The 21,555-nt window shown below is 43.3% G+C and overlaps 1 protein-coding gene across 2 annotated transcripts in view; it reads left to right on the top strand.

The window, feature by feature from the left end:
- The window catches only part of LOC120523050 (CD44 antigen-like), a 144,000-nt gene that overhangs the window by 104,605 nt on the left and 17,840 nt on the right, over positions 1 to 21,555 (top strand). For both annotated transcript variants that reach the window (XM_039744003.1, XM_039744011.1), the window contains exons 6-7: positions 14,094 to 14,321; positions 20,638 to 20,862. In XM_039744003.1, coding sequence (XP_039599937.1) covers positions 14,094 to 14,321; positions 20,638 to 20,862 — 453 coding nt within the window. The remainder of the gene's footprint in view (positions 1 to 14,093; positions 14,322 to 20,637; positions 20,863 to 21,555) is intronic.

The following is a 21,555-nucleotide window of genomic DNA, read 5'->3' as shown; positions in this document are numbered from 1 at the left end:
CTTATAGCATTGAGGAGTTTTAGTTAATATGTAATACGTGCTCTGATTGGGTACCTTCTAAGCCATCCGCCAATAGCGTCCCTTGTATGAAATCAACAGGGCAAACAAACTGAGGAAGCGTGTAGCATAAATTAAAAGACCCACTGTCAGCAGAAATCAGCGAACCAGTGAAAAATCCGTGATACAGTAGTTTGTTTTATTGCACTGATTTTGTTCAGTGTTTATTAGAACGCTGGGGGGAGGTTTGGACGCCAGAGGGGGTGTTCGCCCAGGGCACCAAACAGGCTAGGACCGCCCGTGATTCTGAATAAGTTCTTCTTAAGTTTGCATATGCTGGGTTTCTGTCCAAGTGTCTGTTGATGGCGTTCTCATTTGATAACCAGGATTCGGCCAGCTCTCTGGCACTTTTCGTACTGGCCTTTAAATTTTACTTGTACGTTGTCCCAGTTAAATGTACGTCCTGTTGATTTAGATCAATGATAGTGAGTCCTTTCTTCTGACGGCGCTGCGGTGTTCCTGTATATGTGTTGCGATTCCTTTTGAAGTTTGTCCAATGTATACCGCCGAGCGGTGGCATGGTGGCGCAGTGGGTAGCGCTGCTGCCTCGCAGTTAGGAGACCCGGGGTCACTTCCCGGGTCCTCCCTGCGTGGAGTTTGCATGTTCTCCCCTCCGGGCGCTCCGGTTTCCTCCCACAGTCCAAAGACATGCAGGTTAGGTGGATTGGTGATTCTAAATTGGCCTTGGTGTGTTGGGTATGTTTGTGTGTGTCCTGCGGTGGGTTGGCACCCTGCCCTGTGTTGGCTGGGATTGGCTCCAGCAGACCCCTGTGTTCAGATTGAGCGGGGTGGAAAATGGATGGATTGATATCCCTGAGCACGAACTGCATGCTGTACACTGCGTTTCGTGTTTTGCTGTCAATTTCTTGTTTTTAGCATTAAAGAGGACCGTGCGCAGATTGTTTCGTGGGTTTGTTTGTGTGCTATTCTGACACCTGACTTGGCCAGGATGCCGGCCATCTGCCCCAACATCTCTACAGTATATCATTTTAGAATACCAATGTCAATAAAATGTCAAACGAATTACCTTATATACATCAGCTGTGCTCACAACAGTAGTAGATCAATTATGTGTTAGCAGTTGACAAATAAAGCCTATGTAATGGCACACGCTTACTAATTGTAAAACTGCATAAACATTCAATTGCTGGCAAAATCATGACTGGTGATCATGCAGGAGAAGTCGTATCCCTTCTGTGTATTTAAGTTGCATACTGGTGATACTTCAGAAAGTAGATTACCAGTCATCTTGTATAGATGACAATTTCCAATAGTTTTAGAATTTGCTGTATTTAGAAATAAATCTCATGTCCAGAGTTCTGACAGAAATTTGGAAATATACCTGTGGACCGATAAAAAGTAAAGGGAGCTATCAAGGTGGGGCTGGGCTGCCATAGGTGGCCAGGGAGGCACACTCCCCTAGTATGTGTATGTGTATGTATATACATAGACACTATTATTTATATATATATATATATATATATATATATATATATATATATATATATATATATATATATATATATATATATATTGTGATAAGGATGAGACACAGACATCATAAAGATTTGGGGCAGCCACCTGTATATTATTCCACGGCTGCAAATTAGGATGTAAACTGAACATAGAATACAGAACTGAATGGATGTAAGTAAGATGGCGGCTTTAAAGGCCCGTACAGGAAGTGACGTCATCATTGGGGCTGGAAGTGATGTCATCTCACCCGGAAGTGACGTCTTCTAAGGCACCAGAACCTGGCGGGATTTCCCAAGAATGGTCTGCAAGGAAATGAGAAAGACAGCCAGCGTACCTCACCACCTCCTGGTCTGTTGTGGTAGTACAATAACTCGGGCCCTTTAGCTGCCTGCTACTTGCATGTATGTGACAATACAGTATAGAGATAATATATAAATATATATACCTATCTACTAGGTACCTACTAGGAGGGTCTGTCCCGAATAAAATATAAGTTTTCAACTTTTCCCTGGTAATCATAGGTTTATCCACATGCATAAAGCCAGATTTTACCAAAATATTTTTTCCAATTTCAGCTCTATCCAGGGCTTTTGAATAGTGCAAGGTTTGCCTGGTTAATGCTAGGTTTATCCAGTTTTCAGAGTCTACCTGTAATATATATATATATATATATATATATATAATATATATATATATAGTGAGACTTGCCCAGACACCACCAGTAGGAAACCACATCTTTATAAAATGCACACATTTATTTTTCATCAATAAACTCAGGTTTACAGTCCTGAACACCACACACAATGCACACAGCAAATAATCACCGCAATAAGGCTTCTCTTTCTCAGTTCTTGGCAGCCTGTCTCCTCCTGGGAGCTTTGTCCTGCTCCTACTCCCGATTCAAGCTCCCCGATTGTAAGAAGGTGGCCCCTTTTATTCCCGCCCGGATGTGCTCCAGGTGGCCAATGACGTCCTTCTGGCAGCACTTCCTGGTGTGGTGGAAGTGCTGCCCTTTGCCCCGGAAGCACACCGGGCATCCCTGGTAGGTTCCTTCGCCATCTTTCCGGGTGTGGTGGAAGTAATTGTTCCCCAGGTTCCATGAGACTTAAGGCGTCCCCTGGTGGTGGCCACGGGTCATAACAGGTTAACCACTTTTCCCTGCTCTCCCGTGGTCCTCTCTTAATCCAGGGCGGTTGCCCTCTACATGCCCTATACATGTCCTTTTTCTGTCCTTCCAGGCATCCTGGTCAGGTAAGGACCCCAGTAATCTGCCACTATATATATATATATATATATATATATATATATATATATATATATATATATATATATATATATATATATATATATATATATATATATATATGTATGTATGTATGTATGTATGTATATATATATATGTATGTGTGTATATATATATATTTATAGTTATAGTAACACAAAACAACAGACAATGTCAAATTGTGAGAGCACCTTTTGGCCAACCTCCGTATAACTGAGAATTTTAAATCCATGTGTACACACAAAATGAGTTTTCTTCCAACTTTCAGGGTGACCAACCAAGATGTTGGGTCTCCTGGCAATATGGAATTCAGGAAGGAAAGAGGAAGGAAGAGGTATAGAGCCGTTAATCTTCTTTTTTGCAGAGAGTCGATTATTACACACCACCGTCTCCTGTAACGGTGGAGAATTACCATCACCTATGCCTTGAACTGTCTCCCATGTGCACATGCGTAACTGTACAGTGCATCTGGAAAGTATTCACAGCACATCACTTTTTCCACATTTTGTTATGTTACAGCCTTTTTCCAAAATGGATTCAATTCATTTTTTTCCTCAGAATTCTACACACAACACCCCATAATGACAACGTGAAAAAAGTTTACTTGAGATTTTTGAAATTTATTAAAATTTAAAAAGTTGAGAAAGCAGATGTACATAAGTATTCACAGCCTTTGCCATGAAGCTCCAAATTGAGCTCAGGTCCATCCTGTTTCCCCTGATCATCCTTGAGATGTTTCATTGGAGTCCACCAGTGGTCAATTCAGCTGACTGGACATGATTTGAAAGGCCCACACCTGTCTATAGAAGGTCCCAAAGTCGACAGTTCATGTCAGAGCACAAACCAAGCATGAAGTCAAAGGAATTGTCTGCAGACCTCCGAGACAGGATTGTCTCGAGGCACAAATCTGGGGAAGGTTACAGAAAAATGTCTGCTGCTTTGAAGGTCCCAATGAGCACAGTGGCCTCCATCATCCGTAACTGGAAGAAGTTCAAAACCACCAGGACTCTTCCTAGAGCTGGCCGGCCATCTAAACTGAGCGATTGGGGGAGAAGGGCCTTAGTCAGGGAGGTGACCAAGAACCCAGTGATCACTCTGTCAGAGCTCCAGAGGTCCTCAGTGGAGAGAGGAGAACCTTCCAGAAGGACAACCGTCTCTGCAGCAATCCACCAATCAGGCCTGTATAGTAGAGTGGCCAGACGGAAGCCACTCCTTAGTAAAAGGCACATGGCAGCCCACCTGGAGTTTACCAAAAGGCACCTGAAGGACTCTCAGACCATGAGAAACAAAATTCTCTGGTCTGATGAGACAAAGATTGAACTCTTTGGTGTGAATGCCAGGCGTCACGTTTGGAGGAAACCAGGCACCGCTCATCACCAGGCCAATACCATCCCTACAGTGAAGCATGGTGGTGGCAGCATCAGGAACTGGGAAACCAGTCAGGATAAAGGGAAAGATGACTGCAGCAATGTACAAAGACATCCTGGATGAAAACCTGCTCCAGAGCGCTCTTGACCTCAGACTGGGGTGACGGTTCATCTTTCAGCAGGACAACGACCCTAAGCACACAGCCAAGATATCAAAGGAGTGGCATCAGGACAACTCTGTGAATGTCCTTGAGTGGCTCAGACTTGAATCTGATTGAACATCTCTGGAGAGATCTTAAAATGGCTGTGCACCGACGCTTCTCATCCAACCTGATGGAGCTTGAGAGGTGCTGCCAAGAGGAATGGGCCAAACTGGCCAAGGATAGGTGTGCCAAGCTTGTGGCATCATATTCACAAAGACTTGAGGCGGGAATTGCTGCCAAAGGTGCATTGACAAAGTATTGAGCAAAGGCTGGGAATACTTATGGACATGGGATTTCTCAGTTTTTTTATTTTTAATAAATTTGCAAAAACCTCAAGTAAACTTTTTTCACGTTGTCATTATGGGGTGTTGTGTGTAGAATTCTGAGGAAAAAAATGAATTTAATCCATTTTGGAATAAGGCTGTAACATAACAAAATGTGAATAAAGTTAGGCGCTGTGAATACTTTTCGGATGCACTGTATATACTGTATATATATATATATATATATATATATATATATATATATATATATATATATATATATAAATAAATATATATATACAGTATATATATAAATAAATATATATAAAATGTCTGTCCATATTTTTACCACCTTTGGACCAATAACGATACACAAGGAAAGGCTACACCTTCACACTCCAGCCCTGGTTGTCCTACCCAGGGTCTGCAAGGCTTGCATTCATCCAGTCAGTCAGCCCCATGCCAGCCCCACTTGAGGACATCTAGCAGTGTGCATTTAGATTTGTCTTTCCATACACAAACTTTAACAATTCAACGCTCCTGGGCAAATAAAGATGCTTAAGAAGCGACTGCACCTCGGTAGTCCAGCCCTGGTATTCCCAATATAGAATTAGCAATATTTGAGTTATCAGTCAGGCCCATGCCAGCCCTACTTGAGGGCATCTTGCAGCATTGCCTATTCACACCAGAAGGGCCATCTGTACTTACGCTGTTGTCTACAATATCTGGCAGTACAGCTTTTGTTCACTTATAATGTAATCCAATCTTGACTTATACTTTGAAGTTAAGTTTCTCCTCAATCGATAATTTGATTTAGTAATGCATTTCACTTGGAATGCAAAGGATCTGATCCATTTTAAAATATGACTCAAAGGGTTAAAACTGGACAGGCCTGAGTGAACAAAATGAAACATTGTGGGGTTGTGTGTCTCCTCTGACAATGTTCAGGCGGACTAAGAAGACAGGCGATTGTTTGGAACTCAGTATTTTAAAAATGAAGAGTTTTGGTCCTGTTATAAATGCACTTGACGATGTTTAACAGACAAGTTATGATCTCGATTCTTTGATGGAAGGGTGAAGAATCTTCAGACAGCTACAATACATAAATAGTTTAAATTTATGCTGACTCTAAATCATTATTTTTACTGAGTAGTACAATTTTAAGGGCATTTGAGTTATTTGTATTTTCCAAAGCCCATCGGTACGCTGGCACTTTTTATAATCTTACGTTCTCTGGTGTTTAAAGGCAGTTGCGTCCTTGTGCTCCAGCCTGGACTGTAACCACACACATCATTCAAGATGTCTACCTGCTTTGGTTAAAAAGCCACACAGGGCTGAAGTCGGCCTCATTAAGCAACAAAAGCTCCTGCAAGAGCATGGAGAGGAAATCGAGAAGCACACACAAGCATCGGCCTGAATTGGTACCTCGCATGCACTGTAACAGGAAATAAGTACACACATAAAAGGCTGGGACACCCTCAGGCAAACCGATGTATGATACGGAGCAAAAACAATAAACACGGTTTAACAAATCGCATGAGAACGTCTAACGTTAGACTGAAGAAAGATGGAGGTGGTGCCGGCAGGGCCGGATAAAGACGAAATTGGGTCTGATGCTGCAGCACAAAATAGGCCCATTTTTTCTCGGCATTGGCACACGTGTATTCGACTCTCACCGTACACGCGCACTCAGACCGACCAACGAGCCTTAATTGCTAGCGACGCCACCAGCCAGACTTTATTGAACATGAATCATAATAACGACGTAGTATTGTAACAACTCAAGATTAACATCAACTTTCAATAGCAATTGTCTGAAAAGTGCACTTAATGCAGAAAACCTAACAATGAAATACACAAAATTCTCTTACAAAACAGTGTAAGAAAAAATGAATTTGCATGGACATTGGGTCAAAGTGACTCAGTTCAGGCTCTTGAGAGTAAAAATGTGTCCACGATTTAAATTTCATAATAGACCGGAAAACTGTCGAGGATTTAAAAAAATTCTAAACATCCATGCCGGGCCGGCTTTTAGTTTTATCTTTACAGATAACCATTTAAATAGCCATCGATTTTTACTGCACAACTAACTTTCAAGGTGAAAAATTTACTACGTGGCCCTTACCGAACAATAATAAAGTGGCAAGAATCCCAAAGAGATTTCAAAAAACGCAGCTAAATTACTAAGTAAACTGTTTAACGTAAAATTGATAGCATTAACTTGAAATCTTTGGTTAACAATAAACACAATGACGTTATAGTTACGTCACAGCGCAAAGAACAGTAGTAACTGTGTAATAAGTAACGCTGTGTCCAGGCATCCGAAAATCGGACTCCAAATTTCATTCTAAGAATTATTTTGAGGTTAATATAGCAAAGGAAAATTCTCATCTGTTTTCATCTGGGCCGATTTCAGGAATGGGCCTAATGCTGCAGCATCAATAGCACCCACCTTAATGCGGTCCTGGGTGCCGGTTATGAAAGCAGTGAGGAGGAAGGGGCGGGTCCAGGAGCCGGCAGTGATGTCACATGCCCTCAATTTGTTAGTCCCCGGATGTGCAGAGAGAAGTGGAGGAGAAGCGTTATAAAACAGCGCCCACACTTGGTTCGGGGTGGAATTACAAATCTTGAAATTGTCTCCCAGACACGCATGTGTGACGACACAAAAATTGACATTGGTGTGCAGTTTATCCTAACGAACCGTTACACGCCGCTCAATTAGGGAATGCTTCATTTAAACTCTAAACGGTGTTTATTCATTCACACTGTGAGTCCGTCCTTCCTGGTTTGGAGTCTGGAGCCTGGGTGACGTCTTATGGTCTTCTCGATTGAACTGAAATACCATCCTTGGTAAGGCTCAGAGTTGCAAAATAACAGGCGATGGTGTGGGTTGAAGTGCTAATCGTGAAGGGATTCTTGCCTGGAAGAGACACAGTGATAATAATTTGCACACCGCATGACATTTTGCACGTTGGACTTAACAGCGGACATGTTTCAATGCTGGCAAAAAATTCACAGTCCTACTTCATGTGAACAGCTCCAGGAATTGCTTGGTACCGCAATGGCGAGACCACCCTTCCCAAAGGGTCTCGGGCAGCTTGTTTTCGTCCAGTGCACTTGACATATTCACATCTAACTAAACAAAATGGACTTTTGAGAGTAAACACCCCAGAGATCATAAGAAAATGTGCCAAATGAACTAGCTATGCAAACCCCTTAAAAGTGTTTCATTTTTCAAACACAGACTCTTCTCTGGTCTTCAGTCTGGGAAGCTTCTACGGTAAACCATTTCTACTCTGAGCTTTCCTCACTGTGACGGTTACAGCACTTGATTCGTGCTGACACTTTAACTCTTATTAATTTTCTTGGTAAGGTACAGGATGATGTCCTCTTTTGTCGTGAGGCACACTCGGGCCTGGCAGCACTCCTCGAACCCTCGGCCTGTCTCGGGCATGTGAGGTGGAATTAATGCAATTAATTCTAATTAATGCAATCCTTTCACAAAGTAGGAACCACTCACTCCCTTAACTAAAAATAAACCTTAACTTTAACTATAAATAACCACTATACAGATAAGGCTGGAAACATCTAGAGCTTACAATGTAAATTTCACACTGTCTGAAACACAAGACATCTCTTCGCGGCCGCCATTAGGCTGCAAATAAGTTTGATTACAGAACATTAGAAACATCTGGACAAGAACAGGCCATTCAACCCAACAAAGCTCGCCAGTCCTATCCACTTGTTTCCTCCAAGAAAACATCAAGTCGAGTTTTGAAAGTCCCTAACGTCTTACTGTCTACCACACTACTTGGTCGCTTATTCCAAGTGTCTGTCGTTCTTTGTGTAAAGAAAAACTTCCTAATGTTTGTGTGAAATTTGCCCTTCACAAGTTTCCAACGGTGTACCCGTGTTCTTGATGAACTCATTTTAAAATCACCGTCTCGATCCACCGGACTAATTCCCTTCATAATTTTAAACACTTCACTCAGGTCTCCTCTTCATCTCCTTAAGGCTCAGCTCTTTTAATTTTTCCTCCTAACTCATCCCCTGTAGGCCTGGAATCAGCCTAGTCGCTCTTCTCTGGACCTTCTCTTGTGCTGTTATGTCCTTTTTGTAGCCTGGAGACCCAAACTGCACTCAGGACTCCAGATGAGTCCTCACCAGTGTGTTTCATTGAACATTAGAACACTCCAGACGAGAACAGGCCATTCAGCCCAACAAAGCTCGCCAGTTCTCTCCACTTGTTCCCTCCAAGAAAACATCAAGTCGAGTTTTGAAAGTCCCTAACGTCTTACTGTCCACCACACTACTTGGTCGTTTATTCCAAGTGTCTATCGTTCTTTGTGTAAAGAAAAACTTCATCATGTTTGTGTGAAATTTCCCCTTCACAAGTTTCCAACTGTGTCCCGGTGTTCTTGATGAACTCATTTTAAAGTCACCGTCTCGATCCACTGGACTAATTCACTTCATAATTTTAAACACTTCAGTCAGGTCTCCTCTTCATCTCCTTAAGGCTCAGCTCTTTGAATCTTCCCTCCTAACTCATCCCCTGTAGCCCTGAATCAGCCTAGTCGCTCTTCTGTGGACCTTCTCTTGTGCTGTTGTGTCCTCTTTGTCGCATGGAGACCCAAACTGCACCCAGGACTCCAGATGAGGCCTCACCAGTGTGTTATAAAGCCTGAGCAGAACCTCCTGTGACTTGTACTCCACACATCAAGGCGCTATATAACCTGACAGTCTGTTAGCCTTCTTAATGGCTTCTGAACACTGTCTGGAAGTCTATAGCTTAGAGTCCACTATGACTCCTGAATCCTTCTCATAAGGTGGACTCTCGATTTTCTGACATCCCATTGTGTATTCAAACCTCACATTTTTACTTCCTATGTTTAATTCTTTACATTTACTGACATTAAATTTTATCTGCTGCCACAAATCTGCCCAAGCCTGTCTGCTGTCCAAATCTGTCTGTGATGATTCAATGGATTCCAGATTATCTTCCTATTCACCTATTTTGTTATCGTCTGCAAACTTAACCAGCTTGTTACTTATATTAATATCTAAATCATTTCTATATATTAAAAACAGCAGCGGCCCCAGCACTGCCCCATCCTGGTCACCATTCTTCCTCACACCATCACCCTCTGCTTCCTGTGTCTGAGCCAATTCTGCACCCACCATACCCCTGAACTGCCACTTCTTTTAGTTTGATGCCCACCTCTCATCAAATGCTTTCTAAAAATCACGATAAGTAATATCATGTGATCCACTCTGGTCGTATCATTTTATTGCTTCTTCATGTGAGTAAAACTCGACCTCCCTCTTCTGACCCCACGCTGACTGTTCCTAATAACTTCTGCCCTTGCCAGGTGTTGCTCAGACTTTTCCTTAAAAATTCCTTCCATTAATTTTCCTGTGACGCACGTTAAGCTTACTGGCCTGTAGTTGTTTGGATCTGCCCTGTCACCCTTTTTATATGACGGGATGATATTTGCCATTTTCCGGTCCTTCAGAAACTCTCCAGTGCGCAGTGACTTCCTAAAAATATCTGTACGTGCTAACTAACCTTCTTAATTCTTAAGAACTTGAGTGTAGTGGTAAAAACTTTAACTTGTAGTGTAACATTTTATACAAAAGTCCCAGTCCCATTAAAGCAGGCCAGAGAGACAAATAATTGATATTTTCTACAGAATCTGTCCTTTGAAAGATTCGCATGGCACATTTGGCACATGGCATGTTTGAGATGACTTGTGAAGTTTAGTGTTTAGTAGCATTTCCTGTGTAATGAAGTGCAGAGAGATTGACAGATGGTGCCGACCTCACATATTTATTTAAGGTTATAAGCGGGATTGAAGATTGCTGCTGCAGTGTTGACAGATATTAAGATTACAGATGGAAATCAACGAGGGGCCGCCTTCTAAGCCGTACTTTAAACTTTAGTCAAGCTATCATGGCAGTTATTTGAATCCACGCAGGCTTCTCTGTGTCCTGAAATTATTATGGCTTAATAGTCCTAAAAAAAAGTAAAGATTCCTAAACTGTTCAAATACTGTTTGCAGAGTTTTGAAGGAAAGGTAGCACGCGTATCTGTTTGCTTTCCCGTTACAACTTACAGTATAAAAAGGCCTTTCCATTGGCCCCTCGGATTCACACAGTCGTCTTCGGTGTAGGCCTGAGCCCACTAAAGGTGTCACCCTTCACACTCTGTCATCTGACATCTGTAAAGTTATTTCTGCTTCATGTACTGCCATCATATGAGGATGTCCTCCCCGTGGTGTCGACAGGACAGATTCAGACTCACCAAGGTTCATTCTTTCATCCTTTTCATTTTTTTTTACTAAATTTTATTAAAATCAAATCATCTTTAAGGGTGGCACGGTGGTAGTTCTGCTGCCTCTCATTAAGGAGACCCGAGTTCGCTTCCCGGGTCCTCCCTGCGTGGAGTTTCCTCCCACAGTCCAAAGACATGAAGGTTAGGTGGATTTGCGATTCTAAATTGGTGTGTGTGGGCTGGCGCCCTGCCCGGGGGTTTGTTTTCTGCCTTGTGCCCTGTGTTGGCTGGTATTGGCTCCAGCAGACCCCCTGTGACACTGTAGTTAGGATATGGCGGGTTGGATAATGGATGGAAATAATCCACATACAGAAGCAAAACCCACTGACTCACTCATCACGAAATCTCCCGAACCGTGAGGACTTGAAATTTGGAATGTAGGTTACCCTTGGCCCATAGGTTTTAAAAATTTCGTGGTCCAAGCGCGTTCTGTCTGTATGTCTGTCTGCTTTTCACGAGAGAACTACTTAACGGATTTAGATCAGGCTGTTTTCTAGAATTTGCTTGGACTTTCCGGTTGATTTTCCTACTTCTCTCATTGCGCTAAGTACCAGAGTTCCTTGCGGTACCGAAGTATTCATGCAAATCCAACAGAGTGGCGGTGGGCCGAGATCGGGGGGTGGGTCGGGGTCTTCCTCATTCACTCGCCAGCCTCTGTTCGAGTCGCTCTACCAGTCACCACATGTTGGAGCGCACCTCACCTCTGCTTAGCTAGCGATAGCTGTTTGTTCAGCAGACATTACCCTCTACAGATTGTTAAAGAGTAACGTTTGACGTTTCTGAGAGCGAGATCAGAGCTCCGTGTGTTTTAGAGGGTAGCTGCTGATTGGCACAGATATCACGGCCACGTGCTTTTCTCACACAACTATGGGGGACGCTCTCCCATCAGAGCTGAACACGATCAGATACAGTGCCAACGTCTATAGATTTTTAAATTACTATGTGGGCACAGCCACAGGGTACAGCTAGTATTCCATACAAGCAAGTCAAGTTTAACAAAACTAGGCTCAGACCTTTTAATTAAACAAAGTCTTATCTCACTTCTTTATCAGCATGGTCACACTTTTCTATTCCGTTGGTCATTTTGTTTACTGGGATAGGGAAGGTAATTGTCCAAAGATTCGATGATTTATTTTTTTTTTTTTATTTTGAAGACCACCTAGAATGTCCTATGGCTGACTTCCTAACCTTCACAGTCCACCCTGCCCTCTTTCTGATACTGTAACTATGTCTCTGTGTCCCTCTGCACAGTTTAATTCTCAAATCACGCCAGCCGCTTTTCCGCTAACGGCGGGGACTGATTGTCATGTTGATGGCGTTTGGAAATTTACATAAAAACATGACTTTCAGATTCATTCAAGAAACACTTCACAGCTGCTGGGATCAAGTATTTTTTATTTCTTTTTTTTTGAAAGATTAGCACGGCACATCCTTCTCATCTTGATCAGAGTCGCACTGATCCATCTGTCTGTGTTCTGTCGCATGAATGTTAAAACGGCTATCAAGGGAAATATGGTGGAGGAGAAAAATTCACTCTTGCGCTTGTTTCACGGGGGTCAGTTCAACTATTAATATTAGTTAAAAGACATGAATTTCTTAAAATGATATAAATAAGTAAGAACTTGGCAAAATGGGAAAGTGAATGGCACATGATGGGCAAGAAGAGGAGCTTGCCACGATTGTTCGTGCATATCTGGGACTGAAAGATCAGGGGCTGGGCGCCAGAAATCAGGGGTTTGCTCTTCTGAATTCCCCCATGTGCCAACACTACTGTCCATCTCTAAGCCCATCCTATGTGCAGCATACAGTATATCAGTCACGAAAGATGCGCCCTTCCCATGTTATTAATTAGTTCAAACCTCATTTAGCTGCAGGTTGATAAGGTCGGTTGTTTTTAATAAATAATTGTGTTCAATCAATTCAGTATTATATGTGATGCATAATTGCTTTCCCCTTCCATTTATTATTCTATTAGTTAACTCACCTAGAGCACCAGGAGAGGGCACTGCTGTGTGAGCTGTTTGCTCGGTTGGCGCTCTGCTTGGCGTTTCACTGACTTGCATTGGGCATCTGCGTGACTGTAGGACGAGTCGAGGAGGAAAAGAAACAATACTTACAAGTTCAAGTAACTGCCATCCAGGGAATCTGACACAGAAAACCAGTGGTTCTCAAGCTGGGGGGGGGCGCGAAGATGTGAAAAAAAGAAAACAAGAATGAAAAATATGACAAAAATATCAATTGAAACCAAAACAAATGAACTTAAACGACATTCTGATACTAGAAAAATAAATACAGAGTTAGATAAATGTCGATAAAAGTTAAGTAGGTATAATAAAATATGCATCTATGATATATCATTAATTAAAAAAGAACAAACTGGTATTAGTGGGCTCCTTTCATCAAAACGTTAGGGGGGCGCGATAAAAACTGTTATGAAAACTCGGGTCGCAAATACGTAAAGGTTGAGAAACGCCGGCCTAACCTCTGAGCTCCTGCATTGCGTGTTTGGGCCAAGCACAGTATAAATGTCTGAGTTTTGCTTCCTTTTTTATGATAAATGACTTCGCTGTAATGAATTTTGCAGATGAAATGGACTTGGCTGCAATGAGGTTTTCTTAACATTAGCCTATAGGACATTGTCCAGGACCAAAATCAAATTTGTTGGAGTTTGCTCTTCTAGAATTTGGCCCGTATTTGATTCTGTATTTATTTTTTATCGAATGAGGGATTCTTTCCGTTACTAAAAGGTATGGTGCGGATGGTTTAAGTTATACATATACCGTATATAATGTAACGTCACCAGGAACACATTTTCAGTGAAACAAATCATTTAAAATATCCACGAAGTATTTGACCTACCTGGACACCTGGGATGAGCCTTTCATGTTGCAACCAAAAGACCGGATGTAAGTTTTGCCTAACTGTGTCTTTTTCAGCTTTGCATATTTGTGTTGTCTTTTTTCTTGTTTTATTTTACTCACACCATGTCACGTTTGTCCTAAATTTCTTTCTAACTAATGCCTTTCCTTTGTTTAGTTCTAAGCCTTTAGTCCTCTTATAGTAAAATATTGCAGGTACGGGTGTAACGTTCCACTGCTCGTGCTGCTTCAACAGGGGAAGAGCCATCTGCATCCACCGCCGACCCTTCGTCCTTCTCTGTGCATAACGTTACGACGTTCCCTGCCACCCTTCCTTTGACCACCCCCTCTGGAGACTCGACCGAGGACATGTCTCACCGAGGGGATTCTGGGGTGGAGGTTACCACACAGACGTTTCAAGAAGTTAACGACTCTTCTTCTCAACCGCCAACAAATGAAGACGGCATCGTGGCTGGCAGCAAAGGTTGGTGGATTCCCAGAGGATGTTGTGCTGGTTGTCATCCGTGCGTTCGTAGAGATTGTGTCGTGCCTGTAGTTCTGAGTAGCGGGCTGCTTTCCATTTGGGATTCGAATGGGTATTGAGATGCCATTATCATCACGGTAATGCTGTGGAGGATGTTGTGCCACCTGGATGACAAATTCAAATGACGCTAGCCTCATCTCTGCATGGCCTGTGGTGTTCATCTCTGTGCTGGGATGGTGTCATCTGCATGGCTATTGGTGTTGGGGTTTAAAATGTGATGCCATGTTTAACTAAGGATCTTTCTGTTTTGATGTAGCCCCTTTCTATGTCTCCCGGCCCCACTTTTAAAGAACACAGCATTAGTTTGTGACCAGGGGGAAATTACACTGGGGACATGGCTGTTGAATTGGCTCACCCAGCGTCACAGTGTCACTCTACAGAGGTGACTAAAGGTGGTGGCTGTGGAAGAAAAGAGCTTCACTCTCAGGTTGGCTAGTGAGCTTGTTAATGCGGAGAACAGGATGTTAGAAAATCCAGGGATGTCAGGACAGTCTTAGTATCGCTTTTGTAGAATAAGCAGCATAAATCCTCAAAATCCACGGGATTTCATTTTTTTTTCTTTCGAACATCATTCCGCTTCTCCTTGGAGAATATCTGCCGGATTGTCACTTGGTTCTCTTTGGACCACCGTCCCTTTGGGAAACCCCCATCTTTGCGATCCGTAATCACTTTGAAACAGCAGCCGAACACGGTCTCCATTCCCCGTGGAGATCGTTCACCGATTGAAATCCTTGCTGCCAAAAAGGGTCACAACTCATAGTTTAAAAATCACAGCTCGAAGTTAGAGCTAATTAATCATCCCAACGACATGTCTAATTATCAGTACTTGTGTTCATCTATCTATCTATCTATCTATCTATCTATCTATCTATCTATCTATCTATCTATCTATTATATAGTGCCTTTCACTTCTATCTATCTATCTATCTATCTATCTATCTATCTATCTATCTATCTATCTATCTATCTATTATATAGTGCCTTTCACTTCTATCTATCTATCTATTATATAGTGCCTTTCACTTCTATCTATCTATCTATCTATCTATCTATCTATCTATCTATCTATCTATCTATTATATAGTGCCTTTCACTTCTATCTATCTATCTATCTATCTATCTATCTATCTATCTATCTATCTATCTATCTATTATATAGTGCCTTTCACTTCTATCTATCTATCTATCTATCTATCTATCTATCTATCTATCTATCTATCTATCTATCTATCTATTATAGTTTGGCTGCTAATTAAGGTAAAAGAAGCAATTAAGGGGTCTGAGTCTTCAAGAGCAAGTCAATTAAAATTAATTCAAAAGAAGTTAATCTGCAGCAAAAACAGGTGACTAATTAAGAAAAGGGTTAGAATGAAAACCTGCGGCCCTCCAGGACCCCCGATTTAAGGGGATCATTTTGGTTGCTCTCAGTTAGCCTGCTTTTTCATTTTGCTTTACACCACACCACTGAGCGCCTGTTTCTGGTCAAGGACTTTGTAAATATTAAAAGGGTGACCCAGGTGGTGCCCCAAACACTTCCCTGCCCTCCAGGACCGGAGTTGGGCACCCCTGCCTTAAATGAACGTCTGCAGTGTACACTTTAATCACAATGTCTGAATGGTCTGACTTGTAATTTTAAACTTTGGAGCAGAGGGGCAAATCAAGGAAAAATTATCCCAAGCATTATGGAGGGCACCGTCTGTGTCTCTGTGAGCGTGTGTGTGTTTTTGTGTGTGAGTGTGTTCTCCTATAGCCTAGTGCCCCATTCAGAGCTGCGTGATGCCTTGTGCCCAGTTGTGCTGAGACACATTCCCGTCCCCAGAGGTCCTGAACTTGAACTTGCAGATAATGGAATGAACTTTCGACTTCATTAAGCAACGAGTCTCAGGAGGAAAGCGCGGCCCATTAATCCAACATACTGTTTTTATTATGAGAAAGTTTGCAGGGGTAGCACCCTGTTGCTAGCGCGGGTTCGCTCCACATTTTACTAGATAATCGATTGGGCCGTCTTGCTTCATTTTTATTGTGCTTTTTACAGAGCAGACATCATTGCTGCTTCCTTTGTGAAGCTCACAGGAATTCGATTCAAAGCATCAAGATAACAAGAGCAGTCATTTGGAGAATCAATGCCATCAAGCATTTGTAAGATTTATACAAATACTCTGGCAAAACAAACACGCTAGAACTTAAAAGTAAGACAGCAGTCAGCCGAGTGCACAAAATGTTTTCCCCCCGAAGCAAAACCCAAAGCTGATTTTCAACGAGTCTCCATGGCCTGCACAACTCGAAATAAGAGCTTCACTGTGAAGCGGAGTGTTCAAAGAGCGGGACCGTCTTCACTTGTATTCATTTGCGTGCCTCGAGTACAATGGCCCTCTGAAGGCTGATTTAAACACGATTGAGTGGGTTGATGTGTGTGTTCTTGGCAGCTCGGCCTCGTAATCTACTGATTTATCTAAAAATACGAGCAGGAAGGAAGCCAGCTTCTTGTTTTGCTGTACGACTGCTGTAATAGAATGGCCGGCCCTTCACGCCCAGAAATACGCCAAGGACACAAACACTCGTATTGAACAAAATTGTCAAGGGTGGTCTGTGTTTGTCGTGTGAAAACACGGGGAATGAGTAAAGTACAACAGCAAAGGCGTTATACACGTCTGCCGCTTACTCACTGCTTGTGTTCATTGGCGTTTTTCGCAGTGTATAAGCTGTACTCGCCGTTAAACTTGTCCCATGAATATTGTCCTAGAAATCTGTAGTGCAGCTGGCTTAGGCAAACACTATTTTTTCCTCGCGCCCCATGATGCTTTGCAAGGCTGGCATGACCTGACAGAGCTGTACGAGCCATGTGCAGAACTTTCATGTGTGCGTACTACTCTGCTTCGGCCCACCGCTCGGCCCTCCAGCCTCCCACAGAGCATGCGTTTAACAGAAAAAAAGATTTGCTGTGTTTTTATTTGACGGGTACATTAACTGACCAGGGCGGCTGCTGCCTCGCAGTAAGGAGACCCGGGTTCGCTTCCCTTGTCCTCCCTACGTGGAGTTTGCATGACCTTCCTGTGTCTGTGTGGGTTTCCTCCTGGTGCTCCAGTTTCCTCCCACAGTCCAAAGGTTAGGTGAACTGGCGCTTCTAAATTGTCCTTAGTGTGTGATTGGGGTGTATGTATGTTTGTGTGTGGTTGGTGCCCAGTCCAGGGTTTGTTCTGACCTTGTGCCCTGTGATGTCTGGGACAGGCTCCAGTAGACCCTCCATGACCCTGTTCAGGACTAAACGGGTTACAAAATGATTGACAGAATGATTAGCTGACCGTAATGAGAATATCACGAGTACAGGTATCCATCGACTTGCGCACAGGTTACGTTGTGGCATTGTGGTATTATTTCAAATTGATATTTCAAATTGGTAGTGCTGCTGCCTCGCTGTTAGGAGACCTGGGTTTGCATGTCCTCCCCGTGTCTGCGTGGGCTTCCTCCCACAGTCCAAAGACATACAGTTTAGGAGATGCATTGGCGATGCTAAATTGTCACTAGTGTGTGTGTGTGTGTGCCCAGCGGCGGGCTGGCACCCTGCCCGGGGTTTGTTACCCTGTGTTGGCTGGGAGTGGCTCCAGCAGACCCCCGTGACCCAGTATTTAGGATATGGTGGGTTGGATAATTGATGGATGGATTGTATTGTATGTTTTATAAATTAGATACGTACCATACCCCTATAAGATTGGCAGCACAATCGTTTGTGTTTGGAATATGCCAGGTGTGTTGCAGGTAGAAACAGGATAAGACACCAGCTACAGACTACGGGCATGCCGTAAGTACGATCAGACGCTACTCGATTAGATGAATGTCAATGGATACCTGCACTGCCACCAGATATGTAATGCTGAGATCTGTGAGCTGGTAGCTCAGCTCCACATGGCTAATTTGTATATGTGATTAATCAAGTGCTGTCGCCCCCATACAAAACAAGTCCTAAATGAGCCCCCCCGGAAACACGCAACACGCTGTGAAATAAAAAAAATGAAAGATTTACTTCTGTTTACAAGCTGTTTCTTTTTTCTTGATGGAAGAAGAAAGTGCAAAGTTTCTACTCTGATAGATGTGAAACAAAAATGACGTGCAGAAATAAACACTAATTTCGGAAAATGGAACTAAAATAACTTTATTTGACTGCTGTTAAAAGAACTGCCTGCACTGCTTCCCTGCCAGATGATCTGCAGTTGATCTCTGCAAGAGGGTCATGAAGGGTGGAGGCAGAGGGTCCTAAAAGGTCTAAGGCAGAGGGCCAGCCATATAGGATCCGAGGCAGAGGGTCATGTAGGGGAGAGGCAAAGGATCATGTAGGTTCTGTGGCAAAAAGTCATAAAGCATCCAAGACAAAGGATCATGTAGGGTGGAGGCAGAGGGTCATAAAGTCCTGTCTAAGGCAGGGGGTCATGTCGAGTGAAGGCAGAGTGTCCTGTAGGCTCCAAGGCAGAGGATCACGAAGGGTGGAGGCAGAAGGTCATGTAGGGTCATGGCAGAGGGTCCTAAAAGGTGTAAGGCAGAGGGCCGGCTGTATAGGATCCGAGGCAGAGAGCCATGTACGGGGGAGCAGAGGGTTGTGTAGGTTCTGAGTCAGAGGGTCATACAGGTGTGATAAGAAGATTTGGGGCAGCCACCCGTATAATTGAATCGGCTGCAAAAGTAGTTGTAAATAGCACGATGTTCTTAGTTCGGAGTCCAGAACAGAACTGCCTGCACTGAGGCAAGATGGCAGTTTTAAAGGGCTGGAAGGGAAATGACGTCATCTATGCCAGAATTGGGAGTGGTGTCCTTGTGCCCGGAAGTGATGTCATCCTTGGGGCCGGCAACAGGCGGGATTTCCCGGAAAAGGTCTGCAAGGAACTGAGAGAGATAGTCAGTACACTCCGCCACCCCCTGGCCTGGCGTAGAATTACTAGTGTTTAGGCCCTTCAGCTGGTTCCCATGCGCACGTGTGTGACACAGGATATAAGGCAGAGTGTCATGTAGTGTTATGGCAGAGGGTCATGTAAAGTGAAGGCAGAGGGTCATGTAGGGTGGAGGCAGAAGGTTGTGTAGGTTCATAGCAGAGGGTCCTAAAGGGTCTAAGGCAGAGGGATGGCTGTATAGGATCCGAGGCAGAGAGAGCCATGTAGGGGGGAGACAGAGGGTCATGTAGGGTCATGGCAGAAGGTTGTGTAGGTTCTGAGGCAAAAAGTCATATAGCATCCAAGGGAGAGGGTCATGTAGGGTTGTGGCAGAGGGTCCTAAAAGGTCTAAGGCAGAGAGCCGTGTACGGGGGAGCAGAGGGTTGTGTAGGTTCTGAGTCAGAGGGTCATACAGGATATAAGGCAGAGTGTCATGTAGTGTTATGGCAGAGGGTCGTGTAAAGTGAAGGCAGAGGGTCATGTAGGGTGGAGGCAGAAGGTTGTGTAGGTTCATAGCAGAGGGTCCTAAAAGGTCTAAGGCAGAGGGATGGCTGTATAGGATCCGAGGCAGAGAGAGCCATGTAGGGGGGAGACAGAGGGTTGTGTAGGTTCTGAGTCAGAGGGTCATACAGGATATAAGGCAGAGTGTCATGTAGTGTTATGGCAGAGGGCCATGTAAAGTGAAGGCAGAGGGTCAAGTTGGTTGGAGCAGAGGATCATATAGGATCCAAGGCAGGGGGTCATGTGGTTTACAGCAGTGGGTCAAAAAAAATGATCATGGCATCCAGGGGTAACGTCAGGGGTAACATCTGTGATCAATGGCAGAATCTCTTCCAGCACCAGGTCTTACAGAGTCAGCCATTTTATGGTACCCTTAGACTGCTGGCGGGCATTACTGTATTGTCTGCACTCCGGCCTTGGAGCCTTTCCTAAACTTAGAAGGTATAAAAGAACAATCAATTCAACTTTATTTATAAAGCACATTTAAAATGACTAGCATTGACCAAAGTTCTGAACAAGATAAAAGTAAATACGGACACCAGTTCCTAAAAATTAGTTTAAAGGAGAGCAACATCTGTGCAGCCAGGCTCTTCACCCATTTGGCGTATCCTTGTGACCCTCAGAAATGTTCCTTTCACTACTTTTGGGATTCCTTGTTTTCGGCTCGTACCTCAGGGCGAGAGACAGCTTAGTATTATTGAAAAGCTTACCTCTGCAAGTCTTAAAATGCCAACCTGAAGCAAAGCTCATCTTCTTCCCATTCCCAAATATATGGTGTAAGACTTTGACTAAACATGTACTGATCGGACCCCCTGCTCCTCCTCACACCACTGCAGGGGACGAGTTGGTTACTGAAGGGCCCGAGGATCTCGTTACTCCAACTGCCCAAAACACACCAACGTCCTTTCCCATCGAAACGTTTTGGATGAGCACCTCCGTGGACATTGACGCTGACAACATCACGCAGTCAAATGAGGGACTGGAAGCTCTTCCACCAGACCCAATCAACTCAAACTCCTCATCTTCTTCTGTGGAAAGAGACGACAAGGCGGCCAATACAGGTTGGTGGAGAACAGGGAGCAGGAATTTCCTTCTTTTCATTCTGTCATCTAATTGACATCTCATTTGATTTTGTTCTTTCTTTTGGTTTCAAAATAACGACCTTGGCTTTCTTGGGTTTCTCGGTGGAAGGCTGAACTCTTTAGTTACCTCACCCTTGAAGACTCTCGTAGCCCAGTAATGGAAGTTGATGAAAAGAATTGTTAGCTTTACATCTGAAGTACAGAAATCCTGTAAATGATTTCCATCTTCAGGGCGGGTGTTTGGGTCTGCATACGTTGCACTGACAGTTTCCTTTACTTTGTCTTAATTGTGCTGATTGAACGGACCTCACGGCAGAGCCACGATACTGAAGTCTTAACTGGTTTCTCTAAAGGAGCGTTCGGTTCTTTGCATGTCTGTGTGACTTCCTTCATCTTTGTCATGCATGCTTTGCAAAAACCAACAATTGTTTTCCTTCTTTATTCTCCGTCTTGTATTTGTGGTGTTTGTTTTGTTGCGCATTTGCATCGTCGTCTCGTGTTTCACTTTTATGTTTGTAAATTCTCATGTATAGATTTGTTTTCATTTTGCTGATTTTCACTTTGTGTTATTTACAATATCATCAGTACTCACATTGATGTGTTTTTAATTTATGAAGTGCGTTTTGTAGAGCATTACCACACCATGGGCAGTATGATTTGTTAGTCTTTATC

The sequence above is a fragment of the Polypterus senegalus genome, chromosome 1 (genome assembly GCF_016835505.1).
Source record: "Polypterus senegalus isolate Bchr_013 chromosome 1, ASM1683550v1, whole genome shotgun sequence".
Taxonomy (NCBI): Eukaryota; Metazoa; Chordata; class Cladistia; order Polypteriformes; family Polypteridae; genus Polypterus; species Polypterus senegalus.
Note: the sequence above shows the minus strand (reverse complement) of the source record. Positions and strands in the feature narration are given on the sequence as shown.